General features: G+C 49.0%; 1 protein-coding gene across 1 annotated transcript; it reads left to right on the forward strand.

Annotated features, from left to right (window-relative positions):
• Positions 1-2,127: 2,127 nt before the first annotated feature.
• On the forward strand, positions 2,128-12,181 carry LOC144598639 (toll-like receptor 7). The gene is made up of 2 exons (XM_078408848.1): positions 2,128-2,274; positions 8,875-12,181. The coding sequence occupies exons 1-2, from the start codon at positions 2,128-2,130 to the stop codon at positions 12,025-12,027; spliced, it is 3,300 nt and encodes a 1,099-aa protein (XP_078264974.1). The 3' UTR covers positions 12,028-12,181.
• Positions 12,182-16,259: the final 4,078 nt, after the last annotated feature.

Genomic DNA, 16,259 nt, shown 5'->3' on the forward strand with positions numbered 1-16,259 from the left:
GGAACAAGTCCACCTCCATTGTCAATATCTCAATTGTATCAATCTGTCCTTACAACAAACAACACATCCATTTTGCAGACGTGTCTGTCCTTTGTAATGGGCCAAGCATTTAATCACAAATACGGCTTCATATTTTGCATGGTTTCATTTGTTTTTGAGGGAGGGGGGCATGTCCCGACTCAACCTCTCACCCATTCACTAACCCACCCACCCCATATCCAGCCCCAGACCCAACTTGTATACCCCTTGTTGGGCATATGCTCTTAGCACCTCAATTCAGCTAACACAATAGCCATAGTCTTAGAATCATGAATTTGGAGGAATGTCAGCAATATTTAGCCCCATATCTGGGGAAGGGTGTGCTGGCCCTGGAGAGGGTCCAGAGGAGGTTTACAAGAATGATCCCAGAAATGAGCGAGTTAACATATGGTGAGCGTTTGACGACACTAGGCCTGTACTCGCTGGAGTTTAGAAGGATGAGGGGGGACCTCATTGAAACATACCGAATTGTGTAAGACATGAATAGAGTGGATGTGGAGAGGATGTTTCCACTAGTGGGAGAGTTTAGGACCAGAGGTCATAGCTTAGAATTAAAGGATGTTCTTTTAGGAAGGAGATGAGGAGGAATTTATTTAGTCAGAGGGTGGTGAATCTGTGGAATTCATTGCCAAAGAAGGCTGTGGAGACCCAGTCAATGGATATTTTTAAGGTGGAGATAAATAGATTCTTGATTAGTACAGGTGTCAAGGGTTATGGGGGGAAGGCAGGAGAATGGGGTTTAGAGGAGAAGATAGATCAGCCATGATTGAATGGCGGAGTACTTGATGGGCTGAATGGTCTTATTCTGTTCCTTATCACTTGTGAAGAAATGAATTTACCATGAGAATAGGCCCTTTGGCCCATCGTGATCATGCTAGCCCACGGGTACCGTTTTCAACACTCAGCCTGGAGCTAGCTCTCTCTTAAATGTCATGAGAGTATCTCCCTCCAGTGTGTTCCAGAGTTTGACCACTCCCCGGTGGAAGAATATCTTCCTCGTACCCCTTCAAAACTCCAGAACTCTCACCTCTGGTTTTCAACCACCTCTTCCAAGGGGAAAAGCTTTTCACAATGTGATTTATCGGGACTCCTCATTCTTCCATATATTTCGGACAAGTTCCCCTTCAGACTTTTCCGCTCTAAAGAAAACTGCTCGTCACATGCAGTCTTTCCGTGAAGCTGAGAAGCGTTCGAAAGCTGAGGATGGCTGGTGAACAATTCGATGGCGGTTTATTGTCACATGCACCTAGGTACAGTGAGACTTATTTTTGCATACAATCCAGTAAAACCATACAGCAGACGTCACCCAGGCAGTCCGCAAAGTGTTGCCAAGTTTCAAGCACCAACAGAGTTTCATAGGCTCTTAGTACAGTCTTATCTTCTTGCAGCAGCAAACAGTCTAATCTTCTTGCCACTGCAGGCGGTCTCCTGCAGGGTCCCTCGTAGTGCACAGAGGCCCCCTCCCTGGTCCCACTCGGTGCTGGGTGGCACGGCCCCCCTGGCTCCCTCAGCGGCCCCCTGCCTCTCCTCGGCACACTCTCCAATATTATGATACCATTTCTCGTGGTGCATCAGGGTGGGGCACCTCCAGCGACCTGCGCTCAATCCTGACCTCCACTTCTACCCACATGGAGTTTGCACACTTAGTCCCGGCAGTCAGCACCACTGCTGCACAGCTCCAGCTACCCAGAATGTCAGGGGTGATGGGGGGGGGAAGGCAGGAGAATGGGGGGCCGATAGATCAGCCATTTGTGTAGGCGATGGGCCGAATGGCCTAATTCTACTCCTATCACTTATGAACTTATGACGAATCGATCCTAAACTCTGAGTCATCTGTGCTGATTTCACACGTTGTCCCTGTCGGTTTTCTCTGGGAGCTGCCGTTTCTGCCCAAATCGGACAATTATGACAATTATGACAATTATTGAAAAGACTTGCAGGTTGGGGTAGTTTAAGAAAATAACTGCAGGTGCTGGTACAAATCGAAGGTATTTATTCACAAAATGCTGGAGTAACTCAGCAGGTCAGGCAGCATCTCAGGAGAGAAGGAATGGGCGACGTTTCGGGTCGAGACCCTTCTTCAGACTGATGGTAGTTGGTCACTGTGAAGTTGCTCGAGTGTCGGTGAGCAGCAGGAGAAACGAGCGGGTATTTGTTCAGCAAAAGAGAGAGCAGCCAACAGGGAACCAAATGGGGAATGGGATTGATGAAATTGCCGAGAGGCGGCATAGACTTGTAGGAGGGAACTTTGTGCTGTACCCTGTACCTGCCTCTACTCAGATTGGCACAGACACAAAACAAAACAGCTCATAGATCAGTGCTGAGTCTGTCGAACAAGTTGGATTATATAACCCGTCTATACCCGTCATCTTCCGCTACCTTTGAGACAGTACTTAACGTCTTACGTCCACGATATATTAGCACCTATTGTCTTACGTCACCTTCGTGACAGTGCCTGACTGAATGGCTCGCTCTTTAAGGAGCAGTTGTAGAGTTATGCAACATGGACACAGGCCCATTCGTCCTACTCTCCAATGCTGACCCAGTTGTCTACCTGAGAGACTCCATTTAAGGGCGGCACAGTGGTGCAAAGCATAGCACAGTGGCGCAGCAGTAGAGTTGCTGCCTTATAGCGCTGGAGACCCGGGTTCGATCCTGACTGTGGGTGCTGTCTGTACGGAGTTTGCACATTCTCCCCGTGGTTGCATGGGCTTTCTCCTGATGCTCTGGGTTCCTCCCACATCCCAAAGACATACAGATTTGTAGGTTCCTTTGGCTTCTGTAAATTGTCCCTAATGTGTAGGATAGAACTAGTGGATCGTAGGTCAGCACAGACTTGGTGAGCTGAAGGGCCTGTTTTCACACTGGGGGTCTCTAAACTAAACTAAACCCAATTTGTCTGTAATTGACCCATTTCCCACTAAACATTGTCTTTCTATTTATCTGTCCAAATGTCTTTTAAATGTTGGAATTGTATCTGCCTCTACCACAGGGAGGAACGAAGGAGGATTCGGTATGGGGGACACGCGTGAAGGGGGGGGGGGACAATGGGCAATGGGGTCCCAGCATGGGGGGACCACTGTGAGAGAGGGTGAAAGGGGGAAGAACTAAAGGGGGAAGCTAGCAAGGGGGTGGGAGGGGAGGGGGGGCGGGGATTGGAATTTGTAACTTTGTATGCGCCCTTCATGGGTGACTATTTGCATACCTTGGCAAGGTATGCAAGCAAAGAATTTCACAATGAATTGTCACATATGACAATTATTCAATTCAGTTCAATTCCTCAGACAGTTTGGTCCATGTACACACCACCATCCGTACCAAATAGTTGCCCCTGTGTCCTCTTTAAATATTTCCCCTCTCACTTTAAATCTGTACTCTTTAGTCTCACACTCCCACACCCTGGGGAATAGATTGTGACCATGCACCTTATCTATCCCCTCCAGATTGAATATGTACCTCTATGGGGTTAACCCCTGGAAAAGTCCCAGCCCATCCCTGCCTTTCCTTCGGTTCCAGTAACATCCTTGTGATTTTTCTGCACCCTTTCCAGTTTTGTGGCATCCTCTCCCCAGCTGGGTGACCAGAACTGCACCACAATACTCGAAGTATGATCTCAGCAGTGACTTGTGCAGTTGTAATATGGCACCCTTTGCTCAGTCCGCCTGGGCCTACATGATCTCCCGATTGCCAAACACTTTAACTCCCCCTCCCGTTCCCACACTGACCTTTCTGTCCTGGGCCTCCTCCATTGTCAGAGTGAGGCCCAATACAAATTGGAGGAACAGCACCTCATATATTGCTTGGGCAGCTTACACCCCAGCGGTGTGATTATTGATTTCTCTAACTTCAAGTAACACTTGCATTCCCTCTCTCTCCCTTCCTCCCCCACCCTAGTTCTCTGACTGGTTTCGCTGTCCCCGTGATTAATTTTCCTGTTTGCCTCATTGTCATCTTCCCCTCAGCCGACAATGAACATTCCCCTGATTTACCTCTTTGATCTGTCGTTTTCACACCTTGCATTGTCTTTGTGCCCAACCTTATCTCCAGCCTCCCTGTCCCCTGACTCTCAGTCTGAAGAAGAGTCTTGACCTGAAACATCACTCATTCTTTCTCTCCAGTGGTGCTGCCTGGCCTGTTAGTCTCCATTGTCACACTGTTTACTGTGTAAGCCTTGCCCTGACTTAATTTACCAGTGCAATACTTTGCATTTAAAAATATAGAAACATAGAAAATAGACATAGGAGGAGGCCATTTGGCCCTTCTAGCCAGCACCGCCATTCATTGTGATCATGGCTAATCATCCACAATCAGTAACCTGTGCCTGCCTTCTCCCCATATCCCTTGATTCCACTAGCCCCTAGAGCTCTATCTAACTCTCTTTTAAATTCATCCAGTGAATTGGCCTCTACTGCCTTCTGTGGCAGAGAATTCCACACATTCACAACTCTCTGTGTGAAAAAGTTTCTTCTCACCTCAGTTTTAAACGGCCTCCCCTCTATTCTTAGACTGTGGCCCTTGATTCTGGACTCCCCCAACATTGGGAACATTTTTCACCATTCGCTTTCTTTACTGCCTGCTGTACCTGCACCCTTACTTTCAGTGACTGGTGTACAAGGACACCAAGGTCTCTTTGCACTTCCCCTTTACCTAATCTGACACCATTGAGAAAATAATCTACCTCCTTACTTTTGCCACCAAAGTGGATAACCTCACGTTTATCTACATTATACTGCATCTGCCATGCATCTGCCCACTCACTCAACCTGTCCAAGTCACCCTGCAACCTCCTAGCATCCTCTTCGCAGTTCACACTGCCACCCAGCTTTGTGTCATCTGCAAACTTGCTAGTGTTACTTCTAATTTCATCATCCAAATCATTAATATATATTGTAAATAGTTGCGGCCCCAACACCGAGCCTTGCGGCACTCCACTCGCCACTGCCTGCCATTCTGAAAAGGACCCGTTTATTCCTACTCTTTGCTTCCTGTCTGCCAACCAATTCTCTATCCATGTCAATGCCCTACCACCAATACCATGTGCTCTCATTTTAGTCACCAATCTCCCGTGTGGGACCTTATCAAAGGCTTTCTGTAAGTCTAGATACACGACATCCACTGGCTCCCCTTCATCCATTTTACTTGTCACATCCTCAAAAATTCCAGAAGATTAGTCAAGCACAATTTCCCTTTCATAAATCCATGCTGACTTGGACCAATCCTTTTACTACTATCCAAATGCGCCGTTATTACCTCTTTAATAATTTGTCAGAGTTAGATTAATCTGCTTTTGGAGACTGGTGAAAATTAGGCGTGTCTCGAATGATTATTGCAAACTTCTACAGATGCACCATCAGATGCATACTGTTCGGTAGCATCACAGTTTGGTTTGGTAACAGTTCTGCACAAAGAAACTGCAGAGAGTTGTAGATGTCGCCTTTAGACTTTAGAGAATCAGCATAGAAATAGATCCTTCGGCCCAGAGAGTCTGTGCCGACCAGCGATCTCCCCATGCACTAGCACTATCCCAAGTCAAGTCAAATTTATTTGTCACATGCACATACACGATGTGCAGTGAAATGAAAGTGGCAATGCCTGCGGATTGTGCACAAAAAATAATTACAGTTACAGCATATAAATAAAAGTTAAAACAGAGAAGACAAAATTTATTCCCTGGAGTTATAATAGTTAACAGTCCTGATGGCCTGTGGGAAGAAACTCCGTCTCATCCTCTCCGTTTTCACAGCGTGACAGCGGAGGCGTTTGCCTGACCGTAGAGGCTGGAACAGTCCGTTACTGGGGTGGTAGGGGTCCCGCATAATCTTACTTGCTCTCGATCTACACCTCCTGATGTATAGGTCCTGCAGGGGGGCGAGTTTAGTTCCCATGGTGCGTTCTGCCGAACGCACTACTCTCTGCAGGGCCTTCCTGTCCTGGGCAGAACTGTTCCCAAACCAGACTGTGATGTTGCCGGACAGGATGCTCTCTACAGCCCCAGAGTAGAAGCAATGAAGAAGAAGACACTCTGAATTTCCTCAGCTGTCTAAGGTGGTAAAGGCGCTGCTTTGCCTTACCCACCAGTGCGGCAATGTGCGTTGCCCATGTCAGATCCTCTGTGATGTGGACTCCCAAGTATTTAAAACTGCTCACCCTATCCACAGTAGACCCATCTATCTCCAGTGGCGTGTACATCCTTGGATGTTGAGCCCTTCTAAAGTCCACAATCAGCTCCTTAGTTTTAGTGACATTCAAGAGAAGGCTATTGTCCTGACACCAGAGTGCCAGATCAGCCACCTCCTCCCGGTAGGCCTTCTCATCGTTGTTGGAGATCCGGCCCACCACCACAGTGTCATCAGCAAACTTGATGATGGAGTTTGAGCTGAACCTGGCCCCACAGTCATGTGTGTACAGGGAGTACAGTAGGGGGCTAAGGACGCAGCCCTGGGTGAGGGGGCTCGATGTGTGTTCCCCATCCTGACCACTTGGGGCCTGGCCCACACACTAGGGCCAATTTACAATCGTTACTGAAATTAATTAACTTACAAACCTGTATGTCTTTGGAGTGTGGGAGGAAACCGGAGCACTTGGAGAAATTCGATGCGGTCACACCGAAAACATACAAACTCCATAAAGGCAGCACCTGTCGGCAGGATCAAAGCTGGGTTTGTGGCGCTGTAAGGCAGCAGCTCCATCACTGTGCCACTGTGCCTGTTCATCCCACTGCCCAGTCTACCCAACCATTTGCTCTGTCTACATGTCATGCTGCCTTGGTTCAGCAGCCAACATAATCCAATACTTGGCCCACCCCCTGTCATTCCTGGTCTGGCAAAAGGTACAGAAACTTAGAGGTGTGCACCGGCAGAAGCAGGAACAGCTTCTTGCCCTCTGTTATCAAGCTTATGAACGGTCCATGCTGGAGTACTGTCCGATTCACCTCTACCCCATTGGACTTTGTCTCTGGAACCGATGCGCTGCAATGCTGAGAACTATATTCTGTATCTTCCCCTTTGTTCTCCCCACGGCACTTGATTTTGACTTGGTTGTATTTGTGTGTGGTATTATCTGCTCTTGTTGCATGACATGCAAAACAAAGATTTTCTCTGCACATAACAATAATAAACCTAATCCTAAACCATTCTTTGCCCCAGTTCCCCAGCAGAGATCTAGATCCCGCTGTAATCTTGGGTAGTTGGAATTGAAGGGTTGACTGGAGTGTGGGGAGAAATGTTAACATTAGGTGTAAGATGGATGTTTTGGGAGTGCCTGTGGTTTGTGACTCTATATCTGTGCAGCTAGTGTCAACATCTTGGCCAAAGTGTCCTACATAGATACAATAGACAATAGGTGCAGGAGTAGGCCATTCGGCCCTTCGAGCCAGCACCGCCATTCAAAGTGATCATGGCTGATCATTCTCAATCAGTACCCTGTTCCTGCCTTCTCCCCATCCCCCCTGACTCCGCTATCCTTAAGAGCTCCAACTAGCTCTCTCTTGAATGCATTCAGAGAATTGGCCTCCACTGCCTTCTGAGGCAGAGAATTCCACAGATTCACAACTCTCTGACTGAATTTTTTTTTCCTCATCTCAGTTTTAAATGGCCTACCCCTTATTCTTAAACTGTGGCCTCTTGTTCTGGACTCCCCTAACATTGGGAACATGTTTCCTGCCTCTAACGTGTCCAACCCCTTAATAATCTTATACGTTTCGATAAGATCTCCTCTCATCCTTCTAAATTCCAGTGTATACAAGCCTAGTTGATCCAGTCTTTCAACATACGACAGTCCCGCCATCCTGGAATTAACCTTGTAAACCTACGCTGCACGCCCTCAATAGCAAGAATACATAGACAATAGGTGCAGGAGGAGGCCATTCGGTCCTTCGAGCCAGCACCGCCATTCAATTTGATCATAGCTGATTATTCTCAATCAGTACCCCGTTCCTGCCTTCTCCCCATACCCCCTGATTCCACTAGCCCTAAGAGCTCTATCTAACTCTCTTTTTAATGCATCCAGTGAATCGGCCTCCACTGCCTTCTGAGGCAGAGAATTCCACAAATTCACAATTCTCTGTGTGAAAAAGTTTTTCCTCGTCTTAGTCCTAAATGGCCTACCCTTTATTCTTCAACTGTGGCCCCTGGTTCTGGACTCCCCCAACACTGGGAACATGTTTCCTGCATCTAGCCTGTATAATCCCTTAATAATTTTTATACTGTAGGTTTCAATAAGATCCTCTCTCATCCTTCTAAATTCCAGTGAATACAAGCCCAGTCGTTCCATTCTTTCATCATGTGTCAGTCCCGCCATCCTGGGAATTAACCTGGTGAAACTACGCTGCACTCCCTCGATAGCAAGAATGTCCTTCCTCAAATTTGGAGACCAAAACTGCACACAGTATTCCAGGTGCGGTCTCACGAGGGCCCTGTACAACTGCAGAAGGACCTCTTTGCTCCTATACTCAACTCCTCTTGTTATGAAGGCCAACATTCCATTGGCTTTCTTCACTGCCTGCTGTACCTGCATGCTTCCTTGCAGTGACTGATGCACTAGGACACCCAGATCTCGTTGTACGTCCCCTGTTCCTAACTTGACACCATTCAGATAATACTCTGCCTTCCTATTCTTACCACCAAAGTGGATAACCTCACACTTATCCACATTAAACTGCATCTGCCATGCATCCGCCCACTCACACAACCTGTCTAAATCACCCTGCAACCTCATAGCATCTTCCTCACAGTTCACACTGCCATCCAGCATGACCTCCTTGCTGCTGTGTTCAACTCCTCTCGCTATGGTCCTTCACCAGTCGTCTCTTCAATCGCCTTTTTCTTTCTATTGCAGGTCGCAGTGAATGTCACGTTGCCTGTAATGCTTTACCTCCTCTCCCTGTGGACTCGGGTGTCAACCGAATGGTTTCCCAAAAGCCTCCCGTGCGATGTGAGGCAGGAGGGCACGGAGGTGGTGGTGGACTGCAGCGAGCGCCAGCTCTACACCGTGCCCACCGGCTTCCCCTCCAACTCCACCAACATCACGCTCACCATCAACCACATCTCACGGGTCACCTCCTCCTCCTTCCCAGGCCTGAATAACCTGATGGAGATTGACCTGCGGTGCAACTGCGTGCCAATCAGGCTCGGCCCTAAAGACCGTGTGTGCACCAGGCCTCCCAGAGTGGAGACTGGAGCCTTCTCCTCGCTGCCGGCCCTGAGGTCCTTGTACCTGGATGGGAACCAACTGGCCCGGATCCCTGAAGGGCTGCCCCGCACCCTGACGCTGCTCAGCCTGGAGGCCAACAGCATCTTCTCACTGGTCAAGGCCAACTTCACGGAGCTGGGCAACTTGGAGAGCATCTACCTTGGCCAGAACTGTTACTACCGCAACCCTTGCAACACCAGCTACCGGATTGAGAACGATACCTTCTACAACCTGAGCCGCCTCCAGGTGCTTTCCCTCAAGGACAATAACCTGACCCACATTCCCCAGAGACTGCCCCGGAGTTTGAGGAAGCTTTTCCTGTACAACAACATGATCCGGCGGGTCGAGGACAACGATTTGGCCGAGTTGGTGGAATTGGAAATCCTAGACTTGAGCGGGAACTGCCCCCGCTGCTACAACGCGCCTTTCCCTTGCCTGCCCTGCCACGACCCCAGCTATTTATCCATCCCTCCCAACGCTTTCCGGGCACTGGGAAAGTTGAGGATCTTGCGGCTCCAAAGCAACTCGCTGACGGCCGTGCTCAGCCCCTGGTTCAAGGGCACCCCCAACCTGAAGATGCTCGACCTCTCCCAGAATTTCCTGGTGAAGGAGATGGCCACGGCTTCCTTCTTGAAATACCTGGGCAGGCTGGAGGGCATAGACCTGTCCTTCAACTACGAGCTGAAGGTGTACCACGAGTCACTCAACCTGTCCTCCACCTTCTCGCAGCTGCGCTCCCTGCAGAGCCTGAAGCTCAGGGGCTACGTCTTCAAGGATCTGATGATGGAGAACCTGAGCCCCCTGCTGCAGCTCAGCCAGCTCAAGCTACTGGACCTGGGCATCAACTTCATCAAGGTGGCCGACCTCCAGATCTTCAGCCGGCTGCGCGCCCTGCAGGTGATCGACCTCTCTGAGAACAAGATCTCTCCCTCCTCCTCCTCCTCCTCCTCCTCGTCCAGCCGGGGCCAGGCGGGCTCCTGCGGGCCGAGCAGCCAGGGCTCCGGCTCGTTTCACGGCTACCCCGACCAGGAGAGCTATTTTCGCTACGACAAGTTCGGCCGCAGCTGCAAGTCGAAGGACAAGGAGTACTACCACCTGTCGCCGGTGACCCACACCGAGTGCAACCTCCACCGCTCCACCCTGGACCTGAGCAGGAACAACATCTTCTACATCAGCCCGGCCCAGTTCCACAACCTCTCCTTCATCAAGTGCCTGAACCTGTCGGGCAATGCCCTGAGCCAGACTCTGAACGGCTCCGAGTTCCGCTCTCTCCCTCACCTGCGCTACCTGGACCTCTCCAGCAACCGCATCGACCTCCTGTACGAGTCGGCCTTCCAGGAGCTGCAGGAGCTGCAGGTGCTGGACCTGAGCAACAACAACCACTACTTCCAGATGGAAGGGCTGACGCACAGGCTCAACTTCATCCACTCCCTGGCCAACCTCTCCAGGCTGGCCATGAGCGAGAACAACATCTACACCTCCGCCGACCAGCAGCTGAGGAGCACCTCGCTCAGCGTGCTGGAGTTCCGAGGCAACCAGCTGAACTACATGTGGAGCGATGGCAACGATATGTACATGGTCTTCTTCCAACACCTTTCCAACCTCAGCCGCCTCGACCTCTCGGGCAACAGGCTGGCCTTCGTGCCCCCCGACGTCTTCGACCACCTGCCCCCTCTCCTCAGGGAGCTTGTGCTGAGCGGCAACCAGCTGAGGACCTTCAACTGGGGGCGCCTCCACCTGCTGGACCACCTGGAGGTGCTGGACCTCGGCACCAACCTGCTGACCAGCGTGCCCCGCATGCTGTCTAACTGCACCAGCACCCTGCGCGTCTTCAACCTCACCCGCAACCAGATCTCCAGGCTGACCAAGGACTTCCTGTGGGGCGTGACCTCCCTGCAGTACCTGGACCTCAGCCACAACAACCTGAAGACCATCAACGCCTCCAGCTTCCCGGACAGCGCCATCAGACACCTCCTGGAGCTGCGCCTCAACGGCAACCACTTCCAGTGCACCTGCGCCGCCAGGTGGTTCGTGTGGTGGATCAACAGGACCACTGTGTACATCCCCCGACTGGTCACCGATGTCACCTGCGCCTCCCCCAAAGCCCACCGCGGCCGCGGCGTGGTCATGGTGGACATGCACGCCTGCGAGATGGACTACCTGGGCGCTGGCCTCTACGCCTTCTCCGCCTTGTCCACCCTCTTGCTCCTGATGGCCCCCATCGCCGGCCACCTGTTCGGCTGGGACATTTGGTACATCTACCACTTCTGCATGGCCAAGTTCAAAGGCTACCGCCCCATGCCCAAAGTCAAGGCGGAATATGGGGCGTTCGTCGCTTACGACACCCAGGACAACGCTGTGGCGGACTGGATCCTCAATGAGTTGATAGTCAATCTGGAAGAACGAGGGGAGCGGCGGTTTTCCCTGTGTTTGGAAGAAAGAGACTGGGTCCCGGGGAAACTTGTAATGGACAACCTGTCCCAGAGCATTCACCAAAGCAGGAAGACCATCTTCATACTCACCGGTTGTTACGTGAGCACGGTGATCTTTAGAACTGCCTTCCACATGGCCCACCAGCGGCTGCTGGATGACAAGGTTGATGTGATCATCTTGGTTTTCCTGGAAAGGGTCTTGCAACGCTCCAAGTACGTCAGGCTGAGGAAGAGACTGTGCAGGAACTCGGTCTTGGTGTGGCCTTGCAACCGGCGAGCCCAACCCCTGTTCTGGCAGCGGCTGAGAAACGCATTGGCCACAGACAATCACCCACAATTCAGCAACCTCTTCAACGACATTATCTAACCTAGTAGCCCAGAGACTGCCACAATTCACATTAGCGAGAAGCTATTATCTAACAAACTCGATATACCGTCCAACATTCTCCGTCTGGACAAATCTTTTGTTTGTTTGTTTGTTTTGATGTCTTGTTTGCTCTGTAAAGCGTCTTTGAGTTTCTTGAAAAGCGCTATATAAATTAAATGTATTATTATTATTATTATTATTATTATTATTAACATTGGTAACTGTTTTGCTTGATTTACTACAAACATACAGGGAGATGGCAAGACCATTCCTCCTGCGATATGTCCAATTTCGGGTCTCCTTAATTTTGTGTGTCCTTAAGGACACAATTGCCATGGGGGGTAGTGCAATAAGGGTACAGCAGATTGATTCTTGGGTTGCCGGGACTGCCCATCGAGATTGGGTTACCTAGGTCAATATGTACCAGAGTCCAGAGATGAGGGTCTATTTTGATGAAACCTACCAAATTCTGACAGGGAAGAACTTTCCCTTCTCCTGGGGTCTGGATTGAATAGCCATCATCTCTGGATAACTAGACAAGATATTCTGGACGGAGATGAGAAGTTTCCCCACTCAGAGGAAGCTGAACCTGTGGAGTTCTCTGCCACAGAGATAGTGAAGACCAAGTCTGTTAAATGCGTTCAGCTGTAGATTTCAAGAGTCAAGAGTGTTTTATTGTCGTATGTCCCAGACAGAACAATGAAATTCTTACTTGCTGCTGCACTACAGAATATGTAAACATAGTGCACTGTAAACAATATAATAAATGAGAAAAAAAAGTTCTGTGCGTGTATAGATATATGCACACACACACATATATGTACACATACGCACACACACATACATACACATAAAAAACTAACAATAACAGTGCAAAAAGACAAAACCGATGCCCCCAAGTCTATGTAGTTCAGAGCTTTTTGGAGGTAGAAGTGTTTAATAGCCTGATGGATGTAGGGAGGAAGCTGCTCCTGAACCTGGACATTCCAGTTTTCAGGCTCCCGAACCATCTTCCCGATGGCAGGGGTGGAATGAGTGTGTGGCCAGGGTAGTGTGGGTCTCTGATGATGCTGGCTGCCTGTTTCAGGCAGCAGCTCCTGTGTCCTTCGGTGGTGGGGAGGTGCGAGCCCACGATGGACTGGGAAGTGTTCACCACTTTTTGCAGTCTTCTACACTCCTACACTTCTACACTCTTCATTCTTCAGGAAACGGGGCTTCCCCTCCTCCATTATAGATGAGGCTCTCACTAGGGTCTCTTCTACATCCCGCAGCTCCGCTCTTGCTCCCCCTCCCCCCATTCGTAACAAGGACAAAATCCCCCTCGTTCTCACCTTCCACCCCACCAGCCAGCGTATCCAACAAATCATCCGCCAATATTTCCGTCACCTACAACGGGACCCCACCACTGGCCATATCTTCCCATCCCCTCCCCTCTCTGCGTTCCGCAGAGACCGTTCCCTCCGTAACTCCCTGGTCCACTCGTCCCTTCCCACCCAAACCACCCCATCCCCGGGTACTTTCCCCTGCAACCGCACGAGATGCAACACCTGTCCCTTTACCTCCCCCCTCAACTCCATCCAAGGACCCAAACAGTCTTTCCAGGTGAGACAGAGGTTCACCTGCACCTCCTCCAACCTCATCTATTGCATCCGCTGCTCTAGATGTCAACTTCTTTACATCGGCATGGGCCTCCTCCAGTGCCATAGTGAGGCGCACCGGAAATTGGAGGAACAGCACCTCATATTTCACTTGGGCAGCTTGCAGCCCAGTGGTATGAACATCGACTTCTCCAACTTTAGATAGTTCCTCTTCCCCTCCCCCTTCCCAGATCTCCCTCTATCTTCCTGTCTCCACCTATATCCTTCCTTTGTCCCGCCCCCCTGACATCAGTCTGAAGAAGGGTCTCGACCCGAAACGTCACCCATTCCTTCTCTCCTGAGATGCTGCCTGACCTGCTGAGTTACTCCAGCATTTTGGGAATAAAAACCAGTTAAATATGCTCTCCACTGGTCACCTGTGGAAGTCCAGCATCTAGGGGTAATGGGAAGGTGTAGGAATGTGCTGAGATACAAGATTCGCTATGATTGTACTGCATGGTATTGCAGGCTCAAAGACCACATTTTCTATGATGAATGTGATTACCCCAAACAGTGTGAGTGGAGGAAAGGAAATTAAATACAACTGCAAATATTGGAAAACTAAAACAAAAACAGAAATACTGAAAGGGCTCAGCTGACCAAACTGTACAACTCCTCCCCCTTCTGTCATGGGGTAGACTGAGACTGACTCCCCCCCCCCCCCCCCCCCCCCTATCTCTGCACATCCCCAATCCTTTCCCACTCATCACTTTGATTTCATGTTTCATGAACCTAGTGTTTTATGACTGTTGCCAGATCAATTTCTTTCCTGGGATAAATAAAGTACTATCGTATCATATCGTATTGTCAAGCCGCATCTGTGACAAGAGAGAATAATTCATGTTTCAGGTTGAAGACCCTTCATCAGACCTGAAACCTTAATTGCTTTCTCTTTCCACAGATGCTGTTTGAGTGGACGCGTTCTTCCAGCATTTTTGTTTTTGTTTTAAACATGGGACAGGTTGGTTTTGCATTAGTGTCAAGTTATTAGCCAAATTACATACCACTCATACCTCCATTGGTATAGATACCTATGGATTAAGAGCAGCAGTGATTGGAAATACCAATGATTTACGATGTTTACTGCAATCTTGCATCCTTGTAAGATATACATCACACTGAAATGTGCCTAATAAACCAATAAGTATTGGAATATAATTGATTAAAACCATTTATTACTATTTTGAGTAAAATCATATTGCTTAGACAATAGACAATAGACAATAGGTGCAGGAGGAGGCCATTCGGCCCTTCGAGCCAGCATCGCCATTCAATGTGATCATGGCTGATCATTCTCAATCAGTACCCCGTTCCTGCCTTCTCCCCATACCCCCTGACTCCGCTATCCTTAAGAGCTCTATCTAGCTCTCTCTTGAATGCACTCAGAGAATTGGCCTCCACTGCCTTCTGAGGCAGAGAATTCCACAGATTCACAACTCTCTGACTGAAAACGTTTTTCTTCATCTCAGTTCTAAATGGCCTACCCCTTATTCTTAAACTGTGGCCCCTTGTTCTGGACTCCCCCAACATTGGGAACATGTTTGCTGCCTCTAACGTGTCCAACCCCTTAATAATCTTATACGTTTTGATAAGATCCCCTCTCATCCTTCTAAATTCCAGACTTCTTATGTCTACCCTGCCTTTCAATGATGAGCTGATCCGAGTATAACTTTAGCCAACCATCTTACTTTGCTTCTTACTTCACTACTTACTTACTTCACTACTTGCTTATCAACAATCTATCTACCTCTGTCTAAATAAATTCAAAGATCTGCTTTCACTGCCTTTCAAGGAAGATTGCAAAGGCACACAACCTTCTGAGAGACAAAATTAATTAACATCATCTATGATACAAATGGACAACCCTGTATTTTTAAATGGTGACCCCAAATTTTAGATTTTCCCACGGCAGGATTCATCCTCCCTCAGTTTAGTTTGGTTCAGTTTAGTTTATTGTTGTCACGTGCATCGAGGTACAGTGAAAAGCTTTTGTTGCGTGCTAACCAGTCAGCGGAAAGATCCACGATAAGGGAATAATGTTTAGTGCAAGGTAAAGCCAGCAAAGTCCGATCAAGGATAGTCCGAGGGTCACCAATGAGGTAGATAGTAGTCCAGCATTGCTCTCTGGTTGTGGTAGGATGATGCAGTTGTCTGATAACAACTGGGAAGAAACTGTCCCTGAATCTGGAGATTTATTGATTAATTGATACTTTATTGTCACATGTACTCGGTACAGTGGGATTCTTGTTTTGCAAACAATACACAAGTTTGCAAAGAGTACAGGGGGGGGCTGGCAAAGTTACAAAAGTAGTCAATTTAGCCCCAATGGTCCCTCTTCCTTCCTAATGCTGGAATAACTCAGCGGGACAGGCAGAATCTCCCTGAGAGAAAGAATGGGTGACCCTTCTTCAGACTAGAGTCAGGGGAAAGGGGAATGAGAAATATAGACAGCGATGTAGAGAGATATAGAACAAATGAATGAAATATTTGCAAAAAAGTAATGGTGATAAAGGAAACGGGCAAATGGTAGCTGTTTGCTGGGTGAGAACAAGAAGCTGGTGTGATTTGGGTGGGGGAGGGATGGAGAGAGAGGGA

This window comes from Rhinoraja longicauda, chromosome 12, assembly GCF_053455715.1.
Source record: "Rhinoraja longicauda isolate Sanriku21f chromosome 12, sRhiLon1.1, whole genome shotgun sequence".
Taxonomy (NCBI): Eukaryota; Metazoa; Chordata; class Chondrichthyes; order Rajiformes; family Arhynchobatidae; genus Rhinoraja; species Rhinoraja longicauda.